A 23,277-nucleotide genomic window follows, 5' to 3' on the forward strand; every position below is an offset into this window, starting at 1 on the left:
CAGGATTAAACACAAAATTCTCACTCTGACATACAAAGCCCTCAACTGCACTGCTCCCCCCTACATCTCAGACATTGTCTCCAGATACTCTCCCTCCCGTCCCCTTCGCTCATGACCTACTCTCCTCCTCTCTCGTCACCTCATCACACTCCCGTTTACAGGACTTCTCCAGACTGGCTCCCATCTTGTGGAACTCTCTGCCTCACTCCACAAGACTTTCTTCTAGTTTTAAAAGCTTCAAGTGCTCCCTAAAGACTCTACTGTTCAGGGATGCATACAACTTACGCTAACCTTACTTTATACCAGTTCCTCTCCTCCATTGCTATCCCCTGAACTACCCTAAAAGTCCAGCTGTTTGTAGATCACCTTCTTAAGAGCTGACTACAACAGTGCAACTCTTGGCAGGGCCCTCTACCCATTTGATACTTATAATTGTTTTGTTCTACTCCGCCTTTGTTAATAGCGCTGCGGAATCTGTTGGCGCTCTATAAATAACCGATAATAATAAAAAAAATAATGACACTATAAGTCCACGGATCATCTTAATTACCAATGGGATATTTGCCTCCTGGTCAGCAGGAGGCGACAAAGAGCACCACAGCAGAGCTGTTAAATAGCTCCTACCTTCTCTCCCACTCCAGTCATTCAACCGAAATAAGGAAGAGAAAGAAAAAGCCAAGGTGCAGAGGTGTCTGAAGTTTAAAATACCCAACAACCCGTCTTACAAGAACAGGGCGGGCCGTGGACTTATGTCAATAAATAAATCAGGTAAGCATAAATTTTATTTTCTTTTTAATGACACGATGAGTCCACAGATCATCTTAATTACTAATGGGATCCAATACCAAAGCTAGAGTACACAGATGGAAACCTAAACGGAAGGCACCACTGCTTGAGAACCTCTCACCCAAAAACGGCCTCAGCTGAGGCAAGAGTCAAATTGGTAAAACTTTGAAAAAGTGTGAAGAAAGGATCAAGTTGCAGCCTTGCAAATCTATCCATAGAAATGACATTTTCGAAAAAACTTATGAGGAAGGAACAGCCCTCGTGGAAAGAACCGCAACCCTCTCGGGAAGCAGCTATTCAGCAGATTCATAAATAAACCGTATGAGACTCTCCAACAAAGAGGAAAGAAGTAGCCGAAGATTTCTGTCCCTTACGTTTTCCTGAGAAAATCACAAAGAAAGACTGACGAAAGTCTTTAGTCGCCTGTAAAACTTCAAAGCACGGACCACGTCCAAATTGTGCAGAAGTCGTTCTACTTGAGAAGAAGGACACAAAGGTGGAACAACAATCTCCTGAGTAATGTTCCAATCAGAAACAAGCTTGGGAAGAAATCCCAATTCATTAAGTAAAACTACCTTACCTGAATGGAAAATAAGATAAGGAGACTCATACTGCAATGCCGAGAGCTCTGACACTCTACGAGCAGAAGAAATATCAACAAGAAATAAAACTTTCCAAGAGAATAACTCAATATCAATGGACTGCATAGGCTCAAACGGAGCCCATTGAAGAACTTTGAGAACTAAATTAAGACTCCATGGAGGAGTAACGGAATTGAACACAAGCCTGACAAAAAGATTGTACATCTGGGGACTTCGCCAGACCTTTGTGTAACAAAATAAATAAGGCCGAGATTGACCCATTAGGGAGCTTGTCGATAAAACCTTTCTCCAAACCCCCTTGGAGAAAATACAAAATTCTAGGAATCCTAGCTCTACTTCATGAGTAGCCCTCTGAATCTCACCAATAGAGATATTTATACCACATCTTATGGTAAATCTTTCTAGATATCGGCTTACAAGCCTGAATCATGGATTCTATGACCAAGTAAAAAAAAAACGCTTGGACAAGATTAAGCGTACAATTTCCAAGCAGACAACTTCAGAGAAACTAGATTGGATGAAGGAAGGGCCCTTGAATTAGAAGGTCCTTCCTCAACAGAAGTCTCCAAGGTGGCAGAGATAACATGTCCACAAGATCCGCATACCAAATCCTGCGAGGCCAAGCCGGAAAAATGAGATCACAGACGCCCTCTCCTGATAGATTTGAGCAATGACCCGAGGAATAAGCGCAACCAGAAGAAATAGGTATGCTAGACTCAAGGTCCAAGAAACCGCCGGAACCTCTATCAGTTCGGCCTGAGGGACCCTGGACCTCTACCTATATCTCGGGAGCTTGGCAATCTGTCAAGATGCCATGAGATCTAATTCCGACTGACTCCACTTGAGAATCAGGCTGGAGAACACTTCTGGATGGAGTTCCCACTCCCCCAAGAGAAAAGACTGCCTGTTCAGAAGGCCGCCTCCCAGATGTCCATCGCTAGGATGTGAATCGCCAACAGAAAGCAATAATGGCCTCCGCCCACTGAATTATCTTGGTTACCTCTGTCATCGCTAAGGAACTCCTCGCTCCTCCCTGATGAAAGATGTAAGCCACTGAAGTAATGTAGTCCGACTGGAACCTGATAAACTGGACCGAAGCTACATAAGAGCTAGTATGCTGCCGCAAAAGGTAGCAATACCAACCTGGGATGTCATCTTGAGCAAACCCACTACCCAAATATCTATGGGATCCTGAAAGGGAATAACTATCCTCTATAAGGATAGAAGTCTCATAGTCAGTATAGAAATAGTCTTCCAAGACTCCTTGAGAGGTCCTCTAATAAAAACCTCTCCGTCCGTATAGAAAATGTAAATAAAAGGGTTATACCCATTCACTCATTTCCTAGTACCACTTCTTGGTACCACATAAAATTAACGACCTAAATGTTGTTTCAGAGCAGCTAAAAACTCCTTCGTAACAACCGGAGAAGAGCTAGCTTAAACCTGAAGATACTACTTCAGTATCAGCGGGAGGAATCATACCGTCAGAACCGAGATCTTACCCTCATATACTACCGAAGTATCCCCTTCCTCATGTAACATGGAGGGAACCTCTAAGATAGTAATCTACTGTGTCAGAAACCTCACTCACTGAACATTTTAGTCTTCCTCTTGTGCTCTCAATGCAGCATGGGAAAAGCCGACAACACAACTGACAAGCACAGAGGGAAACAATGTCTTGCAAGCTAACCCCAAAAGGAGTCGTGAAGGAAGCGCAGGGCACTGAATGAATGGATGCTAAGTTTTTAGGACACATGAGGAGAAAACTACAGAAAATATGGAATATTGCTTGAATGTTTCTGAAACATCTTAGGCAATGTTGGCTCTGAATTTTTTTTATTTTTTTTATTTAAAAAACCTCTTAATACATGGGGAACATAAAATCTTTGGCCGTTCCACAGAAGTATCAAGACATAATGTGTAAATAACATCCTTATTCACTTTTTATTAGATAAAATTGAATATCATAACAAAAATACTGTGCCTTTAAATGATAAAGGGAACGTCCTAACCTTGCTCCCATAACATTGGATATATTAATTAATATGACGAAAGGCCAATTGACCATCAGAATCCACCATTTGCTTATCAAAAAAGGATGGTACTGTGTCTTTAAATTTTAAATACACTGCATAACTTCCACAAAAAAAAAAAAAAAAAATGATTTGTTAACGTATATCAGATAGAACCATGTGATTCCATCCAAACTTAGCGTAAACATCCTCCTATCAACAGATGGAAGCATTAACAAATAGTAGTTCTGACTACTGTAAGTAGTTCTTGGAACCGCGTGAAAAGCCTCTCTGCTGCATAACATAGCACAGCAGAGAAGGCACCCAGAACTGTTCAAATGTTTATTTAACACCTTGTAGAACTTAACTTATACTGTGTACTTATTTTATGCTGCATTACATATAATTATACATATAATATACTGAATGAGAAGCGCCTCTGCTGAATCAAACAGTTCAACAGAGAAGGCATACGGACTACCCCTCATTTTGTCTTTAAATCGACTGAGGAAAAAAAGCCTCCCTGCAGTAGAAGCTATAACGCAGCAGAGAAGGAATCCGAAAGTACACCGATACACAGGAAGTGTGTAAAGGGCGGGCAAACAATGGCGCGTATCTTAGCTCCGCCTATCGTGGGCGTGTACAGCTAAACCTCCCCGGCGTCTAATAGTAAAAATGGGGCCGCTGGAAGACTAAGGCACAACCTGGCATAAATAAACAAAGCTCCCGGCTACTAAAATAAAGGAAGCCAACGGGAGAAACAGTCGCACCAAAACTGCATAGCCCTAGACATGTAACCTATCAATGTGGAAATAGGCTAAGCCTCCCAGACGGCTGCTAAAGAAAATAAGCCATTGGGAGTTGCAAGAGTGAGAAATCACACAAAATAAAAAAACAGAGCCACTTCTCCACATCCTCCAGTGCCTGCATTCACTGCCCAATAAGACATTTCTAGGAAAATGCCCATTCTCTCCTATGGCTAGTGTCATCTAGTGTCCAGAAAAGTATATAAAAAAGTGCCAATATGTATGTTACACTCCCAGGGGGGCCAGAAAATAAAATTTAGCACTTACCTTAGAGCTCTGTAAGGCAGCTCACCCGGCTTGCGAGGTCCTCTTCGTCACATTGGCCTGTGGAAAACAAAGGATCAGAGTATTCCTCTCTCAGACTCTTGAGAGCTATTTAACAGCTCTGCTGTGGTGCTCTTTACCGACTCCTGCTGACCAGGAGGTGAATATCCCATTAGTAATTAAGATGATCAGTGGACTCATCGTGTCATTAAAAAGAAAGTAAATAATTCCAAATGAAAAAGGCTGTAACAGAAAAGAAGAATTAAAGGGACATAAAACACAATTTTTTTTCTTTCATGATTCAGATAGAACATACAATTTTAAACAACTTTCCAATATACTTCTGTTATTAAATTTTTTTGTTTTGTTTTCTTGTTATACTACGTTGTAAAGCAGTAAAGTAAGCTTATGAGTGTGCACGTGTCTGAAGCTCTATATGGCAGCAGTTTTGTGACAATGTTATATATTAGCAGGAGCACTAGATGGCAGCACTATTTCCTGCCATCTAGTGCTTCAGGCATGTGCACGCTACCTACCTAGGTATCCCTTCAACAAAGTATAACATGAGAACAAAGCAAATTTGATAATAGAAGTAAAACTTTTTAAAAATGGCATTCTCTATCTGAATAATGAAAGAAAATGTTTGGGTTTAATGTCCCTTTAATGCTATTTGGGTGGTTGATAGGCTGTTGCACTTCACAATGTAGTCTAAGAAACTGTATTGAATAGTTGTTCTGTGACAGCCTCCATAGGTAAGAGTGAAACAAGTTTCAAATTTGCTATTACAACAGAAATGGTGTTGTAATTTGAAGAAATGTAATCCTGCAGATGACTTTTTTTTTTACATATTCCTTACATACTACCCCAATACCATCCCTCTAAAACCAGAATTTCATACATGTTTATATGGTGAGATATGATTGATCATTCCTTAAATTGAGACTATAAAAATAAATACTGTTCCATTGTACCAAAACTAAAGAGACAGTCATCTCAAAATATAATTCCTCACAAATTAACCTCTTAACAGCCACAGACCATGTATATTGGCTGCCCCAATGGTCTAACAGGGTTGTAAGAGCGTAGGTCTCACCAATAGGTGAGACTGCTCTATTGTTGCATGGCACACTGCCTGAGGCATTGGTATGGTCTTACAGCCCTGTAGGTGATACAAACTGCTGACAGACAAGGTACGTTGGCTGTCGTGGAGGGGTTAAAGGGACATAAAAAACAACTTCTTTCATGATTCAGATAGTACACTTTTAAACAACTTTCCACATTACTTCTATCATCAAATTTTCATAATTTGATTGTTATCCTTGTTGAAAAGCAGGAAGATAAGTTAAGGAGCGTGCATGCGTCTACAGAACTATATGACCGCAGTTTTGCAGCAATGGTATTCATTAGCAAGAGCACTAGATGGCAGCACCATTTCCTGTAATGTAGTAATGCAAACGTGTGCACACTACCTATCTAAATATCTATAACAAATAATAACATGGTAATAGAAGTCAATTGGAAACATTTTTTAAAACTGTATTCTCTATCTGAATCATGAAAGAAAAGTTGGGTTTATTTCCCTTTAAATATTAAAGGGCCACTAAAGCCAAAATCTTTCTTTCATGATTCAGATAGTGAATACAAATTTAAACAACATTAAAAGTTACTTCTATTTATTTTGCTTCATTTTTTAGATATCCTTAGATGACGAAAAAGCAATGTACATGGGTGAGCCAATCACATGAGGCTTCTATGTGCAGCAACCAATCAGCAGCTACTCAGCATATCTAGATATACTTTCAGCAAAGAATATCAAGGGGATAAAACAAATTATATCATAGAAGTAAATTAGAAAGATGTTTAAAATTGCATTCTCTTTCTAAATCATGAAAGAAAAAATGTCGGTTTCATGTCCCTTTAAATGATAATGAAACATTGCAACATAACACACTCCATAGTGAGACTGGAAGAAAATTCTGATAACCCAAGCATGCTGCAAAATACTGAAAGTAGCATGAATAAGCTACATAATATACAGTGACTGCTTAGTGCAGTACACAAACTCATTTACAGCTAGTCTTGGGCTACAATTAAAGGAGAGATTAAATATAATAAACCAGGGTTTTCAAGCAGCAGTTTTGCAAATCCTCCAAACTGAAAGTTTGAATAGATTTAAAATAGTTTATATTCAGATACTTAACAATTCAATACTTAATTACTGATATATATAGAATGTGTATATATAAAAACAAATTGCACACACATTTAAATCTTTAAAAAGGGATTTCAAATCAAGACCAATATCCCTTCAGTATAGAACAAATGTCACATATAGTAAAATATGAATATTTAGAACTACTCTGCATCTTTGTAGACATATACTTCTTACCCTGAGAGGGTGACTGTATGGGGGTCTCTGAGACCGGGACATTTTGTGGATGTAGAGTTTCCAGTGCATTCTGGGATTTGACTGGCTTCCTCTCTCCTGAGGCAGAAGCCAATTTTTTGGGACGTCCCCGTTTTCGCCCTGCCATCTTCCTGCCCTTTTTGCTGAGCTTTCTCCGTGCTTTAGTAGGAGATTGTTTCTTTATAGGGACTGACTTCTCCTCATCCACTCCTGAATCCTGAGGGACAAGAGAGGGGTTTATTGGGAACACCAAAAATATTAAAAGGGACATTGAACTAAAAAAGAAAAGAAAAAAGATAAAACGAAATTTATGCTTAAAGGGACAGTCTAGTCAAAAAAAACAAAAAACCCTCATGATTCAGATAGGGCATGTCATTTTAAACAATTTTCCAATTTACTTTTATAACCAATTTTTCTTTGTTCTCTTGGTATTCTTAGTTGAAAGCTTAACCTAGGAGGTTCATATGCTAATTTCTTAGACCTTGAAGGCCGCCTCTTAAGAATGCATTTTAACAGGTTTTTCACCAGTAGAGGGTGTTAGTTCATGTTTTTCATATAGATAACACTGTGCTCGTGCACGTGAAGTTACCTGGGAGCCATCACTGATTGGCTAAACTGCAAGTCTGTCAAAAGAACTGAAATAAAGGGGCAGTCTGCAGAGGCTTAGATACAAGATAATCACAGAGGTAAAAAAATATATAAATATAACTGTTGGTTATGCGAAACTAGGGAATGGGTAAAAAAGGGATTATCTATCTTTTAAAACAACAATTCTGGTGTAGACTGTCCCTTTAACTGACAAATGTCTTTGTTTCCGGATATGGTGAGTCCACGACATCCTCAATTACTGTTGGGAATATCACTCCTGGCCAGCAGAAGTAGGCAGAGCACCACAGCAAAGCTGTTAAAGGGACACTGAACCCAAATTTTTTATTTTGTGATTCAGATAGTGCATGCAATTTTAAGCAACTTTCTAATTTACTCCTATTATCAATTTTTCTTTGTTCTATTGCAATCTTTATTTGCATCTAAGTTATTTTTTTGGTACAGCACTTGTTTATTGGTCAGTTAAATCAATCCACCAATCAGTAAGAACAACCCAGGTTGTTCACCAAAAATGGGCCGGCATCTAAACTTACATTCTTGCTTTTCAAATAAAGATACCAAGAGAATGGAGATACTTTGATAATAGGAGTAAATTAGAAAGTTGCTTAAAATTGCATGCTCTGAATAACGAAAGAAAAAATTTGGGTTTAGTGTCCCTTTAAGTATAAACTTCCCTTCCCACAAACCCGTCATTCGACTGAAGAGAAATGGAAAAAGGAGTAATACAAAGGTGTATAGGTGCCAGACGTTTAGTCAAAAATAACTGCCTGGGGTCGTGGACTCACCATATCGGGAAATAAAATTTATCAGGTAAGCATAAATTTAGTTTTCTTTCCTAAGATATGGTGAGTCCACAACATCCTCAATTACTGTTGGGAATACCCAAGCTAGAGGACACAGATGACTAGAGAGGGAGTACAAGACAGGCAGACCTAAACAGAAGGCACCACCATTTGAAGAACCTTTCTCCCAAAAGAAGTCTCAGTCGAAGCAAAAGTATAAAAAATTTGCCAAAACTTCACCACCTCCATGCACAAAGGCAAAGAGAATGACTGGGGATTGTGGGAAGGAAAGTGATACTTAAAGGGACAATCAAGTCCAAAAAAAAAAAAAAAAAAAATTTTTCATGATTTTCATGAGGGAATGTAATTTTAAACAACTTTACAATTTACTTTTATCACCAATTTTGCTTTGTTCTCTTGGTATTCTAAGGTGAAAACAGAATTTATGTTTACCTGATAAATTACTTTCTCCAACGGTGTGTCCGGTCCACGGCGTCATCCTTACTTGTGGGATATTCTCTTCCCCAACAGGAAATGGCAAAGAGCCCAGCAAAGCTGGTCACATGATCCCTCCTAGGCTCCGCCTACCCCAGTCATTCGACCGACGTTAAGGAGGAATATTTGCATAGGAGAAACCATATGGTACCGTGGTGACTGTAGTTAAAGAAAATAAATTATCAGACCTGATTAAAAAAACCAGGGCGGGCCGTGGACCGGACACACCGTTGGAGAAAGTAATTTATCAGGTAAACATAAATTCTGTTTTCTCCAACATAGGTGTGTCCGGTCCACGGCGTCATCCTTACTTGTGGGAACCAATACCAAAGCTTTAGGACACGGATGAAGGGAGGGAGCAAATCAGGTCACCTAAATGGAAGGCACCACGGCTTGCAAAACCTTTCTCCCAAAAATAGCCTCAGAAGAAGCAAAAGTATCAAACTTGTAAAATTTGGTAAAAGTGTGCAGTGAAGACCAAGTCGCTGCCCTACATATCTGATCAACAGAAGCCTCGTTCTTGAAGGCCCATGTGGAAGCCACAGCCCTAGTGGAATGAGCTGTGATTCTTTCGGGAGGCTGCCGTCCGGCAGTCTCGTAAGCCAATCTGATGATGCTTTTAATCCAAAAAGAGAGAGAGGTAGAAGTTGCTTTTTGACCTCTCCTTTTACCGGAATAAACAACAAACAAGGAAGATGTTTGTCTAAAATCCTTTGTAGCATCTAAATAGAATTTTAGAGCGCGAACAACATCCAAATTGTGCAACAAACGTTCCTTCTTTGAAACTGGTTTCGGACACAGAGAAGGTACGATAATCTCCTGGTTAATGTTTTTGTTAGAAACAACTTTTGGAAGAAAACCAGGTTTAGTACGTAAAACCACCTTATCTGCATGGAACACCAGATAAGGAGGAGAACACTGCAGAGCAGATAATTCTGAAACTCTTCTAGCAGAAGAAATTGCAACTAAAAACAAAACTTTCCAAGATAATAACTTAATATCAACGGAATGCAAGGGTTCAAACGGAACCCCCTGAAGAACTGAAAGAACTAAATTGAGACTCCAAGGAGGAGTCAAAGGTTTGTAAACAGGCTTAATTCTAACCAGAGCCTGAACAAAGGCTTGAACATCTGGCACAGCGGCCAGCTTTTTGTGAAGTAACACAGACAAGGCAGAAATCTGTCCCTTCAGGGAACTTGCAGATAATCCTTTTTCCAATCCTTCTTGAAGGAAGGATAGAATCCTAGGAATCTTAACCTTGTCCCAAGGGAATCCTTTAGATTCACACCAACAGATATATTTTTTCCAAATTTTGTGGTAAATCTTTCTAGTTACAGGCTTTCTGGCCTGAACAAGAGTATCGATAACAGAATCTGAGAATCCTCGCTTCGATAAGATCAAGCGTTCAATCTCCAAGCAGTCCGCTGGAGTGAAACCAGATTCGGATGTTCGAACGGACCCTGAACAAGAAGGTCTCGTCTCAAAGGTAGCTTCCAAGGAGGAGCCGATGACATATTCTCCAGATCTGCGTACCAAGTCCTGCGTGGCCACGCAGGAGCTATCAAGATCACCGACGCCCTCTCCTGATTGATCCTGGCTACCAGCCTGGGGATGAGAGGAAACGGCGGGAACACATAAGCTAGTTTGAAGGTCCAAGGTGCTACTAGTGCATCCACTAGAGCCGCCTTGGGATCCCTGGATCTGGACCCGTAGCAAGGAACTTTGAAGTTCTGACGAGAGGCCATCAGATCCATGTCTGGAATGCCCCACAGCTGAGTGACTTGGGCAAAGATTTCCGGATGGAGTTCCCACTCCCCCGGATGCAATGTCTGACGACTCAGAAAATCCGCTTCCCAATTTTCCACTCCTGGGATGTGGATAGCAGACAGGTGGCAGGAGTGAGACTCCGCCCATAGAATGATTTTGGTCACTTCTTCCATCGCCAGGGAACTCCTTGTTCCCCCCTAATGGTTGATGTACGCAACAGTTGTCATGTTGTCTGATTGAAACCGTATGAACTTGGCCCTCGCTAGCTGAGGCCAAGCCTTGAGAGCATTGAATATCGCTCTCAGTTCCAGAATATTTATCGGTAGAAGAGATTCTTCCCGAGACCAAAGACCCTGAGCTTTCAGGGATCCCCAGACCGCGCCCCAGCCCATCAGACTGGCGTCGGTCGTGACAATGACCCACTCTGGTCTGCGGAATGTCATCCCTCGTGACAGGTTGTCCAGGGACAGCCACCAACGGAGTGAGTCTCTGGTCCTCTGATTTACTTGTATCTTCGGAGACAAGTCTGTATAGTCCCCATTCCACTGACTGAGCATGCACAGTTGTAATGGTCTTAGATGAATGCGTGCAAAAGGAACTATGTCCATTGCCGCTACCATCAACCCGATCACTTCCATGCACTGAGCTATGGAAGGAAGAGGAACGGAATGAAGTATCCAACAAGAGTCTAGAAGTTTTGTTTTTCTGGCCTCTGTCAGAAAAATCCTCATTTCTAAGGAGTCTATTATTGTTCCCAAGAAGGGAACCCTTGTTGACGGAGATAGAGAACTCTTTTCCACGTTCACTTTCCATCCGTGAGATCCGAGAAAGGCCAGGACAATGTCCGTGTGAGCCTTTGCTTGAGGAAGGGACGACGCTTGAATCAGAATGTCGTCCAAGTAAGGTACTACAGCAATGCCCCTTGGTCTTAGCACAGCTAGAAGGGACCCTAGTACCTTTGTGAAAATCCTTGGAGCAGTGGCTAATCCGAAAGGAAGCGCCACGAACTGGTAATGTTTGTCCAGGAATGCGAACCTCAGGAACCGATGATGTTCCTTGTGGATAGGAATATGTAGATACGCATCCTTTAAATCCACCGTGGTCATGAATTGACCTTCCTGGATGGAAGGAAGAATAGTTCGAATGGTTTCCATCTTGTTTAAGATCTTGAGATCTAAGATTGGTCTGAACGTTCCCTCTTTTTTGGGAACTATAAACAGATTGGAGTAGAACCCCATCCCTTGTTCTCTTAATGGAACGGGATGAATCACTCCCATTTTTAACAGGTCTTCTACACAATGTAAGAATGCCTGTCCTTTTATGTGGTCTGAAGACAACTGAGACCTGTGGAACCTCCCCCTTGGGGGAAGTCCCTTGAATTCCAGAAGATAACCTTTGGAGACTATTTCTAGCGCCAAAGGATCCAGAACATCTCTTGCCCAAGCCTGAGCGAAGAGAGAGAGTCTGCCCCCCACCAGATCCGGTCCCGGATCGGGGGCCAACATTTCATGCTGTCTTGGTAGCAGTGGCAGGTTTCTTGGCCTGCTTTCCCTTGTTCCAGCCTTGCATTGGTCTCCAAGCTGGCTTGGCTTGAGAAGTATTACCCTCTTGCTTAGAGGACGTAGCACTTTGGGCTGGTCCGTTTCTACGAAAGGGACGAAAATTAGGTTTATTCTTTGCCTTGAAAGGCCGATCCTGAGGAAGGGCGTGGCCCTTACCCCCAGTGATATCCGAGATAATCTCTTTCAAGTCAGGGCCAAACAGCGTTTTCCCCTTGAAAGGAATGTTAAGTAACTTGTTCTTGGAAGACGCATCAGCCGACCAAGATTTCAACCAAAGCGCTCTGCGCGCCACAATAGCAAACCCAGAATTCTTAGCCGCTAACCTAGCCAATTGCAAAGTGGCGTCTAGGGTGAAAGAATTAGCCAATTTGAGAGCATTGATTCTGTCCATAATCTCCTCATAAGGAGGAGAATCACTGTCGACCGCCTTTATCAGCTCATCGAACCAGAAACATGCGGCTGTAGCGACGGGGACAATGCATGAAATTGGTTGTAGAAGGTAACCCTGCTGAACAAACATCTTTTTAAGCAAACCTTCTAATTTTTTATCCATAGGATCTTTGAAAGCACAACTATCCTCTATGGGTATAGTGGTGCGTTTGTTTAAAGTGGAAACCGCTCCCTCGACCTTGGGGACTGTCTGCCATAAGTCCTTTCTGGGGTCGACCATAGGAAACAATTTTTTAAATATGGGGGGAGGGACGAAAGGAATACCGGGCCTTTCCCATTCCTTATTAACAATGTCCGCCACCCGCTTGGGTATAGGAAAAGCTTCTGGGAGCCCCGGCACCTCTAGGAACTTGTCCATTTTACATAGTTTCTCTGGGATGACCAACTTGTCACAATCATCCAGAGTGGATAATACCTCCTTAAGCAGAATGCGGAGATGTTCCAACTTAAATTTAAATGCAATCACATCAGGTTCAGCTTGTTGAGAAATGTTCCCTGAATCAGTAATTTCTCCCTCAGACAAAACCTCCCTGGCCCCATCAGACTGAGTTAGGGGCCCTTCAGAAATATTATTATCAGCGTCGTCATGCTCTTCAGTATCTAAAACAGAGCAGTCGCGCTTACGCTGATAAGTGTTCATTTTGGCTAAAATGTTTTTGACAGAATTATCCATTACAGCCGTTAATTGTTGCATAGTAAGGAGTATTGGCGCGCTAGATGTACTAGGGGCCTCCTGAGTGGGCAAGACTCGTGTAGACGAAGGAGGGAATGATGCAGTACCATGCTTACTCCCCTCACTTGAGGAATCATCTTGGGCATCATTGTCATTGTCACATAAATCACATTTATTTAAATGAATAGGAATTCTGGCTTCCCCACATTCAGAACACAGTCTATCTGGTAGTTCAGACATGTTAAACAGGCATAAACTTGATAACAAGTACAAAAAACGTTTTAAAATAAAACCGTTACTGTCACTTTAAATTTTAAACTGAACACACTTTATTACTGCAAATGCGAAAAAACATGAAGGAATTGTTCAAAATTCACCAAATTTTCACTACAGTGTCTTAAAGCCTTAAAAGTATTGCACACCAAATTTGGAAGCTTTAACCCTTAAAATAACGGAACCGGAGCCGTTTTGAACTTTAACCCCTTACAGTCCCTGGTATCTGCTTTGCTGAGACCCAACCAAGCCCCAAGGGGAATACGATACCAAATGACGCCTTCAGAAAGTCTTTTCTAAGTATCAGAGCTCCTCTCACATGCGACTGCATGCCATGCCTCTCAAAAACAAGTGCGCAACACCGGCGCGAAAATGAGGCTCTGCCTATGCTTTGGGAAAGCCCCTAAAGAATAAGGTGTCTAAAACAGTGCCTGCCGATATTATTATATCAAAATACCCAGATAAAATGATTCCTCAAGGCTAAATATGTGTTAATAATCAATCGATTTAGCCCCAAAAAAAGTCTACAGTCTTAATAAGCCCTTTTTGAAGCCCTTATTTACAATCGTAATAAACATGGCTTACCGGATCCCAGAGGGAAAATGACAGCTTCCAGCATTACATCGTCTTGTTAGAATGTGTCATACCTCAAGCAGCAAGAGACTGCTCACTGTTCCCCCAACTGAAGTTAATTGCTCTCAACAGTCCTGTGTGGAACAGCCATGGATTTTAGTGACGGTTGCTAAAATCATTTTCCTCATACAAACAGAAATCTTCATCTCTTTTCTGTTTCTGAGTAAATAGTACATACCAGCACTATTTCAAAATAACAAACTCTTGATTGAATAATAAAAACTACAGTTAAACACTAAAAAACTCTAAGCCATCTCCGTGGAGATGTTGCCTGTACAACGGCAAAGAGAATGACTGGAGTAGGCGGAGCCTAGGAGGGATCATGTGACCAGCTTTGCTGGGCTCTTTGCCATTTCATGTTGGGGAAGAGAATATCCCACAAGTAAGGATGACGCCGTGGACCGGACACACCTATGTTGGAGAAATCTAAACCTAGGAGGTTCATATCCTAATTTCTTAGACCTTGAAGACTGCATTTAAACTGAATGAAATTTCCTGTAGGAAACAGAAAAAGAGGCGCCACCATAGAACAATATCGTCTGGAACCGCAGAACACCAAAGGAGAGTGTCCCTCCCCCCTTAAAGCAGATCTACTCACAGGAGCAGCGGCACAGCCAGGGTGCCAGAGACAGCCGATCGGGACTATAATGGGTCGCCCGACAGACACGCTGGAACGTCAGATACATCACTGATGTCGTCACAGGAGATCATCCAATCCAAGGAATCCACAATCCTCCGGTTTCAGTACAGACTGTTCTGCTGGGAGTACCGGTAAGGGTACACAAGCTCCAAGGGATAGAGCAAGGATACTTCAAGCAGTAAGGTAGTAGCAAAAAGTCACAGAGTAAGTGTGTATAATAAAGGGACAATTTATTAACTGTCTAAAAACACACAGCAATGCGTTTCTCAGCTCATAAAAAGCCGTTTCATCAGGCTGTAATCATCTCACACCTTTTACTCATTAAATACCCTAGCCAATCAAGGGGCAGTAACGACTCACACCTCCCTCGGGCGGGGCAAAAGTAACCCAAAGAAAATAACAATTTATGTAAGAACTTACCTGATAAATTCATTTCTTTCATATTAACAAGAGTCCATGAGCTAGTGACGTATGGGATATACATTCCTACCAGGAGGGGCAAAGTTTCCCAAACCTTAAAATGCCTATAAATACACCCCTCACCACACCCACAAATCAGTTTAACGAATAGCCAAGAAGTGGGGTGATAAGAAAAAAAGTGCGAAGCATATAAAATAAGGAATTGGAATAATTGTGCTTTATACAAAAAAATCATAACCACCACAAAAAAGGGCGGGCCTCATGGACTCTTGTTAATATGAAAGAAATGAATTTATCAGGTAAGTTCTTACATAAATTATGTTTTCTTTCATGTAATTAACAAGAGTCCATGAGCTAGTGACGTATGGGATAATGACTACCCAAGATGTGGATCTTTCCACACAAGAGTCACTAGAGAGGGAGGGATAAAATAAAGACAGCCAATTCCTGCTGAAAATAATCCACACCCAAAATAAAGTTTAACAAAAAACATAAGCAGAAGATTCAAACTGAAACCGCTGCCTGAAGAACTTTTCTACCAAAAACTGCTTCAGAAGAAGAAAATATATCAAAATGGTAGAATTTAGTAAAAGTATGCAAAGAGGACCAAGCTGCTGCCCTGCAGATCCGGTCAACCGAAGCCTCATTCCCAAACGCCCAGGAAGTAGATACTGACCTAGTAGAATGAGCTGTAATTCTCTGAGGCGGAATTTTACCCGACTCAACATAGGCAAGATGAATTAAAGATTTCAACCAAGATGCCAATCAACTTTAGGGATTTTGTCCCAAAATTCTAACCTGTCAGGCGGAACAGGATATAATTGCTTAAAACGTTTAGAAGGAGTAAATGAATTACCCAATGTATCCCATTCCTTAGCAATTACTGCAGAAATAGCATTAGGAACAGGAAAGACTTCTGGAATAACCGCAGGAGCTTTAAAAACCTTATCCAAACGTATAGAATTAGTATCAAGAGGACTAGAATCCTCTATTTCTAAAGCAATTAGTACTTCTTTAAGTAAAGAGCGAATAAATTCCATCTTAAATAAATATGAAGATTTATCAGCATCAATCTCTGAGACAGAATCCTCTGAACCAGAAGAGTCCAAAGAATCAGAATGATGGTGTTCATTTAAAAATTCATCTGTAGAGAGAGAAGATTTAAAAGACTTTTTACGTTTACTAGAAGGAGAAATAACAGACAAAGCCTTCTTTATGGATTCAGAAACAAAATCTCTTATGTTATCAGGAACATTCTGCACCTTAGATGTTGAGGGAACTGCAACAGGCAATGGTACATCACTAAAGGAAATATTATCTGCTTTAACAAGTTTGTCATGACAATTATTACAAACAACAGCTGGAGGAATAGCTACCAAAAGTTTACAGCAGATACACTTAGCTTTGGTAGATCCAGCAGGCAGTGGTTTTCCTGTAGTATCTTCTGGCTCAGATGCAACGTGAGACATCTTGCAATATGTAAGAGAAAAAACAACATATAAAGCAAAATAGATCAAATTCCTTATAAGACAGTTTCAGGAATGGGAAAAAAAATGCCAAACATCAAGCTTCTAGCAACCAGAAGCAAATGAAAAATGAGACTGAAATAATGTGGAGACAAAAGCGACGCCCATATTTTTTGGCGCCAAATAAGACTCCCACATTATTTGGCGCCTAAATGCTTTTGGCGCCAAAAATGACGCCACATCCGGAACGCCGACATTTTTGGCGCAAAATAACGTCAAAAAATGACGCAACTTCCGGCGACACGTATGACGCCGGAAACGGAAAAGAATTTTTGCGCCAAGAAAGTCCGCGCCAAGAATGACGCAATAAAATGAAGCATTTTCAGCCCCCGCGAGCCTAACAGCCCACAGGGAAAAAAGTCAAATTTTTGAGGTAAGAAAAAATATGATAATTTAAAGCATAATCCCAAATATGAAACTGACTGTCTGAAAAATAAGGAAAGTTGAACATTCTGAGTCAAGGCAAATAAATGTTTGAATACATATATTTAGAACTTTATAAATAAAGTGCCCAACCATAGCTTAGAGTGTCACAGAAAATAAGACTTACTTACCCCAGGACACTCATCTACATGTTTGTAGAAAGCCAAACCAGTACTGAAACGAGAATCAGTAGAGGAAATGGTAAATATAAGAGTATATCGTCGATCTGAAAAGGGAGGTAAGAGATGAATCTCTACGACCGATAACAGAGAACCTTATGAAATAGACCCCGTAGAAGGAGATCACTGCATTCAATAGGCAATACTCTCCTCACATCCCTCTGACATTCACTGCACGCTGAGAGGAAAACCGGGCTCCAACTTGCTGCGGAGCGCATATCAACGTAGAATCTAGCACAAACTTACTTCACCACCTCCCTTGGAGGCAAAGTTTGTAAAACTGATTTGTGGGTGTGGTGAGGGGTGTATTTATAGGCATTTTAAGGTTTGGGAAACTTTGCCCCTCCTGGTAGGAATGTATATCCCATACGTCACTAGCTCATGGACTCTTGTTAATTACATGAAAGAAATCATCCAATGGCTGGTATAGAGATGTGTGAAGGGACGGACCCTAGGTTGGGATATATACTTAATATCAAATACAAAACATAAAAATTAATAGATACTGTGTCTCAATAGCATCAACAACAACTTAAATACGTTAATCAGATATAATAGAAGGCATAGGTACAGGCACCTTATGTAAATACTTAAATATATAAAAAAAAAAATAAATACGTAACATAACACAGCAACAATAAATGTTACAACAAATATAAAAAATAATAAATACAATCCCCGTAACTGTAACAGTGTTTACATGTTAAATATAACACATTGATACAACATGGAGCTTGTCAGGTGGATCGTGACCATACCAAACCATGATGGTCGACATCAACGCACAATCACGATGGGTCGCACATCAATTTACAGATGATAGCTTTACTGACTCCATCACAGGTGTGTAATGATCTCGCCAGCAAAACAGACATATATTAAATCAAAACAGTAAGTAATATCGGCATATACATTAGCTAATAGTAAATGTTTTGATTTAATATATTTATTTTGCTGGCGAGATCATTACACACCCGTGATGGAGTCAGTAAATCTCATCTGTAAAATTGATGTGCGACCCATCGTGATTGTGCGTTGATGTCGACCATCGTTGTTTGGTACGGTCACGATCCACCTGACAAGATCCATTATTGTATCAATGTGTTATATTTGATATGTAAACCGTTACATTTACGGGAATTGTATTTATTATATTTTATATTTGTTGTAACATTTATTGTGCATGTGTTATGCTACGTATTATTTTTTATATAAGTATTTACATACCTATGCCTTCTATTGTATCTGATTACCGTATATAAGTTGTTAATGCTATTGAGACACGGTATCTATTATTAATTTATGTTTTGTATTTGACATTATGTATATATCCCAACCTAGAGGCCGTCCCTTCACACATCTCTATACCAGCCATTGGATGAGATTTTTTTAGGTTACTTTAGCCCCGCTCGAGGGAGGTGTGAGTCTTAACTGCCCCTTGATTGGATAGCGTAAGGTATTTAATGAGTAAAAGGTGTGAGATGATTACAGCCTGATGAAAAGGCTTTTTATAAACTGAGAAACACGTTGCTGTGTGATTTTAGAATTTTAATAAATTGTCTTTTTATTATACACACTCTGTGACTTTTTGCTACTACCCTACTACTTGAAGTATCCTTGCTCTATCCCTTGGAGCTTGTGTACCCTTACCGGTACTCCCAGCGGAACACCGTCTGTGCAGAAACCGGAGAATTGTGGATTCCTTGGATTGGATGATCTCCTGTGACAACATCAGTGATGTATCCGATGTTCCAGCGTATCTGTCGGGCGACCCATTAAAGTCCCGATCGGCTGTCTCTGGCACCCTGGTTGTGCCGCTGCTCCTGTGAGTAGATCCGCTTTAAGGGGGGGAAGGACTATCTCCTTTGGTGTTCTGTTCCAGACGATATTGTCCTATTGTGGCGCCTCTCTTTTTCTGTTTCTCACAGGAAATTTCTTCATGTCTCTCTGCATTGGGAGTGCTGCCAGAGTTTCAAGATCCTTCTGAGGTTTCTCATCTATGCTTCGCACAAGCGCACCTCGTTAGGGATATATGCTCTACTGACTGCAATAAACTGAATGCATTTTGACCACTAGAGGGCATTAGTTCATGTGTTTCATATAGATAACATTGAGCGCATGCACGTGAAGTTACCTTGGAGTGAGCACTGTTTGGCTAAAATGGAAGTCTGTCAAAAGAACTGAAATAAGGGGGCAGTTTGCAGAAGCATAGATACAAGGTAATCACAGCAGTAAAAGGTGTATTTATATAACTGTTGGTTACGCAAAACTGGGGAATGGGCAATTAAGGGATTATCTTTCTTTTTAAACAACAACAATTCTGGTGTTGACTGTCCCATTAATAGCTTTGCTGTGGTGCTCTTTGCCTCCTCCTGCTGACCAGGAGTGATATTCCCAACAGTAATTGATGATGATCCGTGGACTCACCATATCTTAGGAAAGAAAAACAGAATTTATGTTTACCTGATAAATTACTTTCTCCAACGGTGTGTCCGGTCCACGGCGTCATCCTTACTTGTGGGATATTCTCTTCCCCAACAGGAAATGGCAAAGAGCCCAGCAAAGCTGGTCACATGATCCCTCCTAGGCTCCGCCTACCCCAGTCATTCGACCGACGTTAAGGAGGAATATTTGCATAGGAGAAACCATATGTTACCGTGGTGACTGTAGTTAAAGAAAATAAATTATCAGACCTGATTAAAAAAACCAGGGCGGGCCGTGGACCGGACACACCGTTGGAGAAAGTAATTTATCAGGTAAACATAAATTCTGTTTTCTCCAACATAGGTGTGTCCGGTCCACGGCGTCATCCTTACTTGTGGGAACCAATACCAAAGCTTTAGGACACGGATGAAGGGAGGGAGCAAATCAGGTCACCTAAATGGAAGGCACCACGGCTTGCAAAACCTTTCTCCCAAATAATAGCCTCAGAAGAAGCAAAAGTATCAAATTTGTAAAATTTAGAAAAAGTGTGCAGTGAAGACCAAGTCGCTGCCTTACATATCTGATCAACAGAAGCCTCGTTCTTGAAGGCCCATGTGGAAGCCACAGCCCTAGTGGAGTGAGCTGTGATTCTTTCAGGAGGCTGCCGTCCGGCAGTCTCATAAGCCAATCGGATAATGCTTTTAATCCAGAAGGAGAGAGAGGTAGAAGTTGCTTTTTTGACCTCTCCGTTTACCAGAATAAACAACAAACAAAGACGAAGTTTGTCTGAAATCCTTAGTAGCTGCTAAGTAAAATTTAAGAGCACGAACTACATCCAAGTTGTGCAACAAACGTTCCTTCTTTGAAACTGGATTAGGACACAAAGAAGGCACAACTATCTCCTGGTTAATGTTTTTGTTAGAAACAACTTTTGGAAGAAAACCAGGTTTAGTACGCAAAACCACCTTATCTGCATGGAACACCAGATAAGGAGAAGAACACTGCAGAGCAGATAATTCTGAAACTCTTCTAGCAGAAGAAATTGCAACCCAAAACAAAACTTTCCAAGATAATAACTTAATATCAACGGAATGTAAGGGTTCAAACGGAACCCCCTGAAGAACTGAAAGAACTAGGTTGAGACTCCAAGGAGGAGTCAAAATTTTGTAAACAGGCTTGATTCTAACCAGAGCCTGAACAAAGGCTAGAACATCTGGCACAGCTGCCAGCTTTTTGTGAAGTAACACAGACAAGGCAGAAATCTGTCCCATCAAGGAACTTGCAGATAATCCTTTTTCCAATCCTTCTCGAAGGAAGGATAGACTCTTAGGAATCTTAACCTTGTCCCAAGGGAATCCTGCAGATTCACACCAACAGATATACCAAATTATGTGGTAATTTTTCTGGTTACAGGCTTTCAGGCCTGAACAAGAGTATTAATAACAGAATCTGAGAACCCTCGCTTTGATAAGATCAAGCGTTCAATCTCCAAGCAGTCAGCTGGAGTGGGTCGAACGGACCTAGAACAAGAAGGTCTCGTCTCAAAGGTAGCTTCCATGGTGGAGCCGATGACATATTCACCAGATCTGCATACCAAGTCCTGCGTGGCCACGCAGGAGCTATCAAAATCACCGACGCCCTCTCCTGATTGATCCTGGCTACCAGCCTGGGGATGAGAGGAAACGGCGGGAACACATAAGCTAGTTTGAAGGTCCAAGGTGCTACTAGTGCATCCACTAGAGCCGCCTTGGGATCCCTGGATCTGTACCCGTAGTAAGGAACTCTGAAGTTCTGACGAGAGGCCATCAGATCCATGTCTGGAATGCCCCACGGTTGAGTGACTTGGGCAAAGATTTCCGGATGGAGTTCCCACTCCCCCGGATGCAATGTCTGACGACTCAGAAAATCCGCTTCCCAATTTTCCACTCCTGGGATGTGGATAGCAGACAGGTGGCAGGAGTGAGACTCCGCCCATAGAATGATTTTGGTCACTTCTTCCATCGCTAGGGAACTCCTTGTTCCCCCCTGATGGTTGATGTATGAACTTGGCCCTCGCTAGCTGAGGCCAAGCTTTGAGAGCATTGAATATCGCTCTCAGTTCCAGAATATTTATCGGTAGAAGAGATTCTACCCGAGACCAAAGACCCTGAGCTTTCAGGGATCCCCAGACCGCGCCCCAGCCCATCAGACTGGCGTCGGTCGTGACAATGACCCACTCTGGTCTGCGGAAGGTCATCCCTTGTGACAGGTTGTCCAGGGACAGCCACCAACGGAATGAGTCTCTGGTCCTCTGATTTACTTGTATCTTCGGAGACAAGTCTGAATAGTCCCCATTCCACTGACTGAGCATGAACAGTTGTAATGGTCTTAGATGAATGCGCACAAAAGGAACTATGTCCATTGCCGCTACCATCAAACCTATCACTTCCATGCACTGCGCTATGGAAGGAAGAGGAACGGAATGAAGTATCCGACAAGAGTCTAGAAGTTTTGTTTTTCTGGCTTCTGTCAGAAAAATCCTCATTTCTAAGGAGTCTATTATAGTTCCCAAGAAGGGAACCCTCGTTGACGGAGATAGAGAACTCTTTTCCACGTTCACTTTCCATCCGTGAGATCGGAGAAAGGCCAGGACAATGTCCGTGTGAGCCTTTACTTGAGGAAGGGACGACGCTCGAATCAGAATGTCGTCCAAGTAAGGTACTACAGCAATGCCCCTTGGTCTTAGCACCGCCAGAAGGGACCCTAGTACCTATGAGAAAATCCTAGGAGCAGTGGCTAATCCGAAAGAAAACGCCACGAACTGGAAATGCTTGTCCAGGAATGCAAACCTTAGGAACCGATGATGTTCCTTGTGGATAGGAATATGTAGATACGCATCCTTGAAATCCACCTTGGTCATGAATTGACCTTCCTGGATGGAAGGAAGAAGTGTTCGAATGGTTTCCATCTTGAACGATGGAACCTTGAGAAACTTGTTCAAGATCTTGAGATCTAAGATTGGTCTGAACGTTCCCTCTTTTTTGGGAACTATGAACAGATTGGAGTAGAACCCCATCCCTTGTTCTCCTAATGGAACAGGATGAATCACTCCAGAGAATAACCTTGGGAGACTATTTCTAGCGCCCAAGGATCCAGAACATCTCTTGCCCAAGCCTGAGCGAAGAGAGAGAGTCTGCCCCCCACCAGATCCGGTCCCGGATCGGGGGCCCGCATTTCATGCTGTCTTGGTAGCAGTGGCAGGTTTCCTGGCCTGCTTTCCTTTGTTCCAGCCTTGCATAGGTCTCCAGGCTGGATTGGCTTGAGAAGTATTACCTTCCTGCTTAGAGGACGTAGCCCTTGGGGCTGATCCGTTTCTGCGAAAGGGACGAAACTTAGGTTTATTTTTGGTCTTGAAAAGACCTATCCTGAGGAAGGGCATGGCCCTTGCCCCCAGTGATATCAGAGATAATCTCTTTCAAGTCAGGGCCAAAGAGTGTTTTCCCCTTGAAAGGAATGTCAAGCAATTTGTTCTTGGAAGACGCATCCGCTGCCCAAGATTTTAACCAAA

The 23,277-nt window shown here is 41.7% G+C and overlaps 1 protein-coding gene across 1 annotated transcript in view; it reads right to left on the reverse strand.

Moving 5' to 3' along the window:
• The window catches only part of DOT1L (DOT1 like histone lysine methyltransferase), a 742,223-nt gene that overhangs the window by 333,040 nt on the left and 385,906 nt on the right, over nt 1–23,277 (reverse strand). The window contains exon 10 of the mRNA XM_053700101.1: nt 6,860–7,094. Within this exon, the coding sequence (XP_053556076.1) occupies nt 6,860–7,094 (235 nt within the window). The remainder of the gene's footprint in view (nt 1–6,859; nt 7,095–23,277) is intronic.

The sequence above is a fragment of the Bombina bombina genome, chromosome 2 (assembly GCF_027579735.1).
Source record: "Bombina bombina isolate aBomBom1 chromosome 2, aBomBom1.pri, whole genome shotgun sequence".
Classification (NCBI taxonomy): domain Eukaryota; kingdom Metazoa; phylum Chordata; class Amphibia; order Anura; family Bombinatoridae; genus Bombina; species Bombina bombina.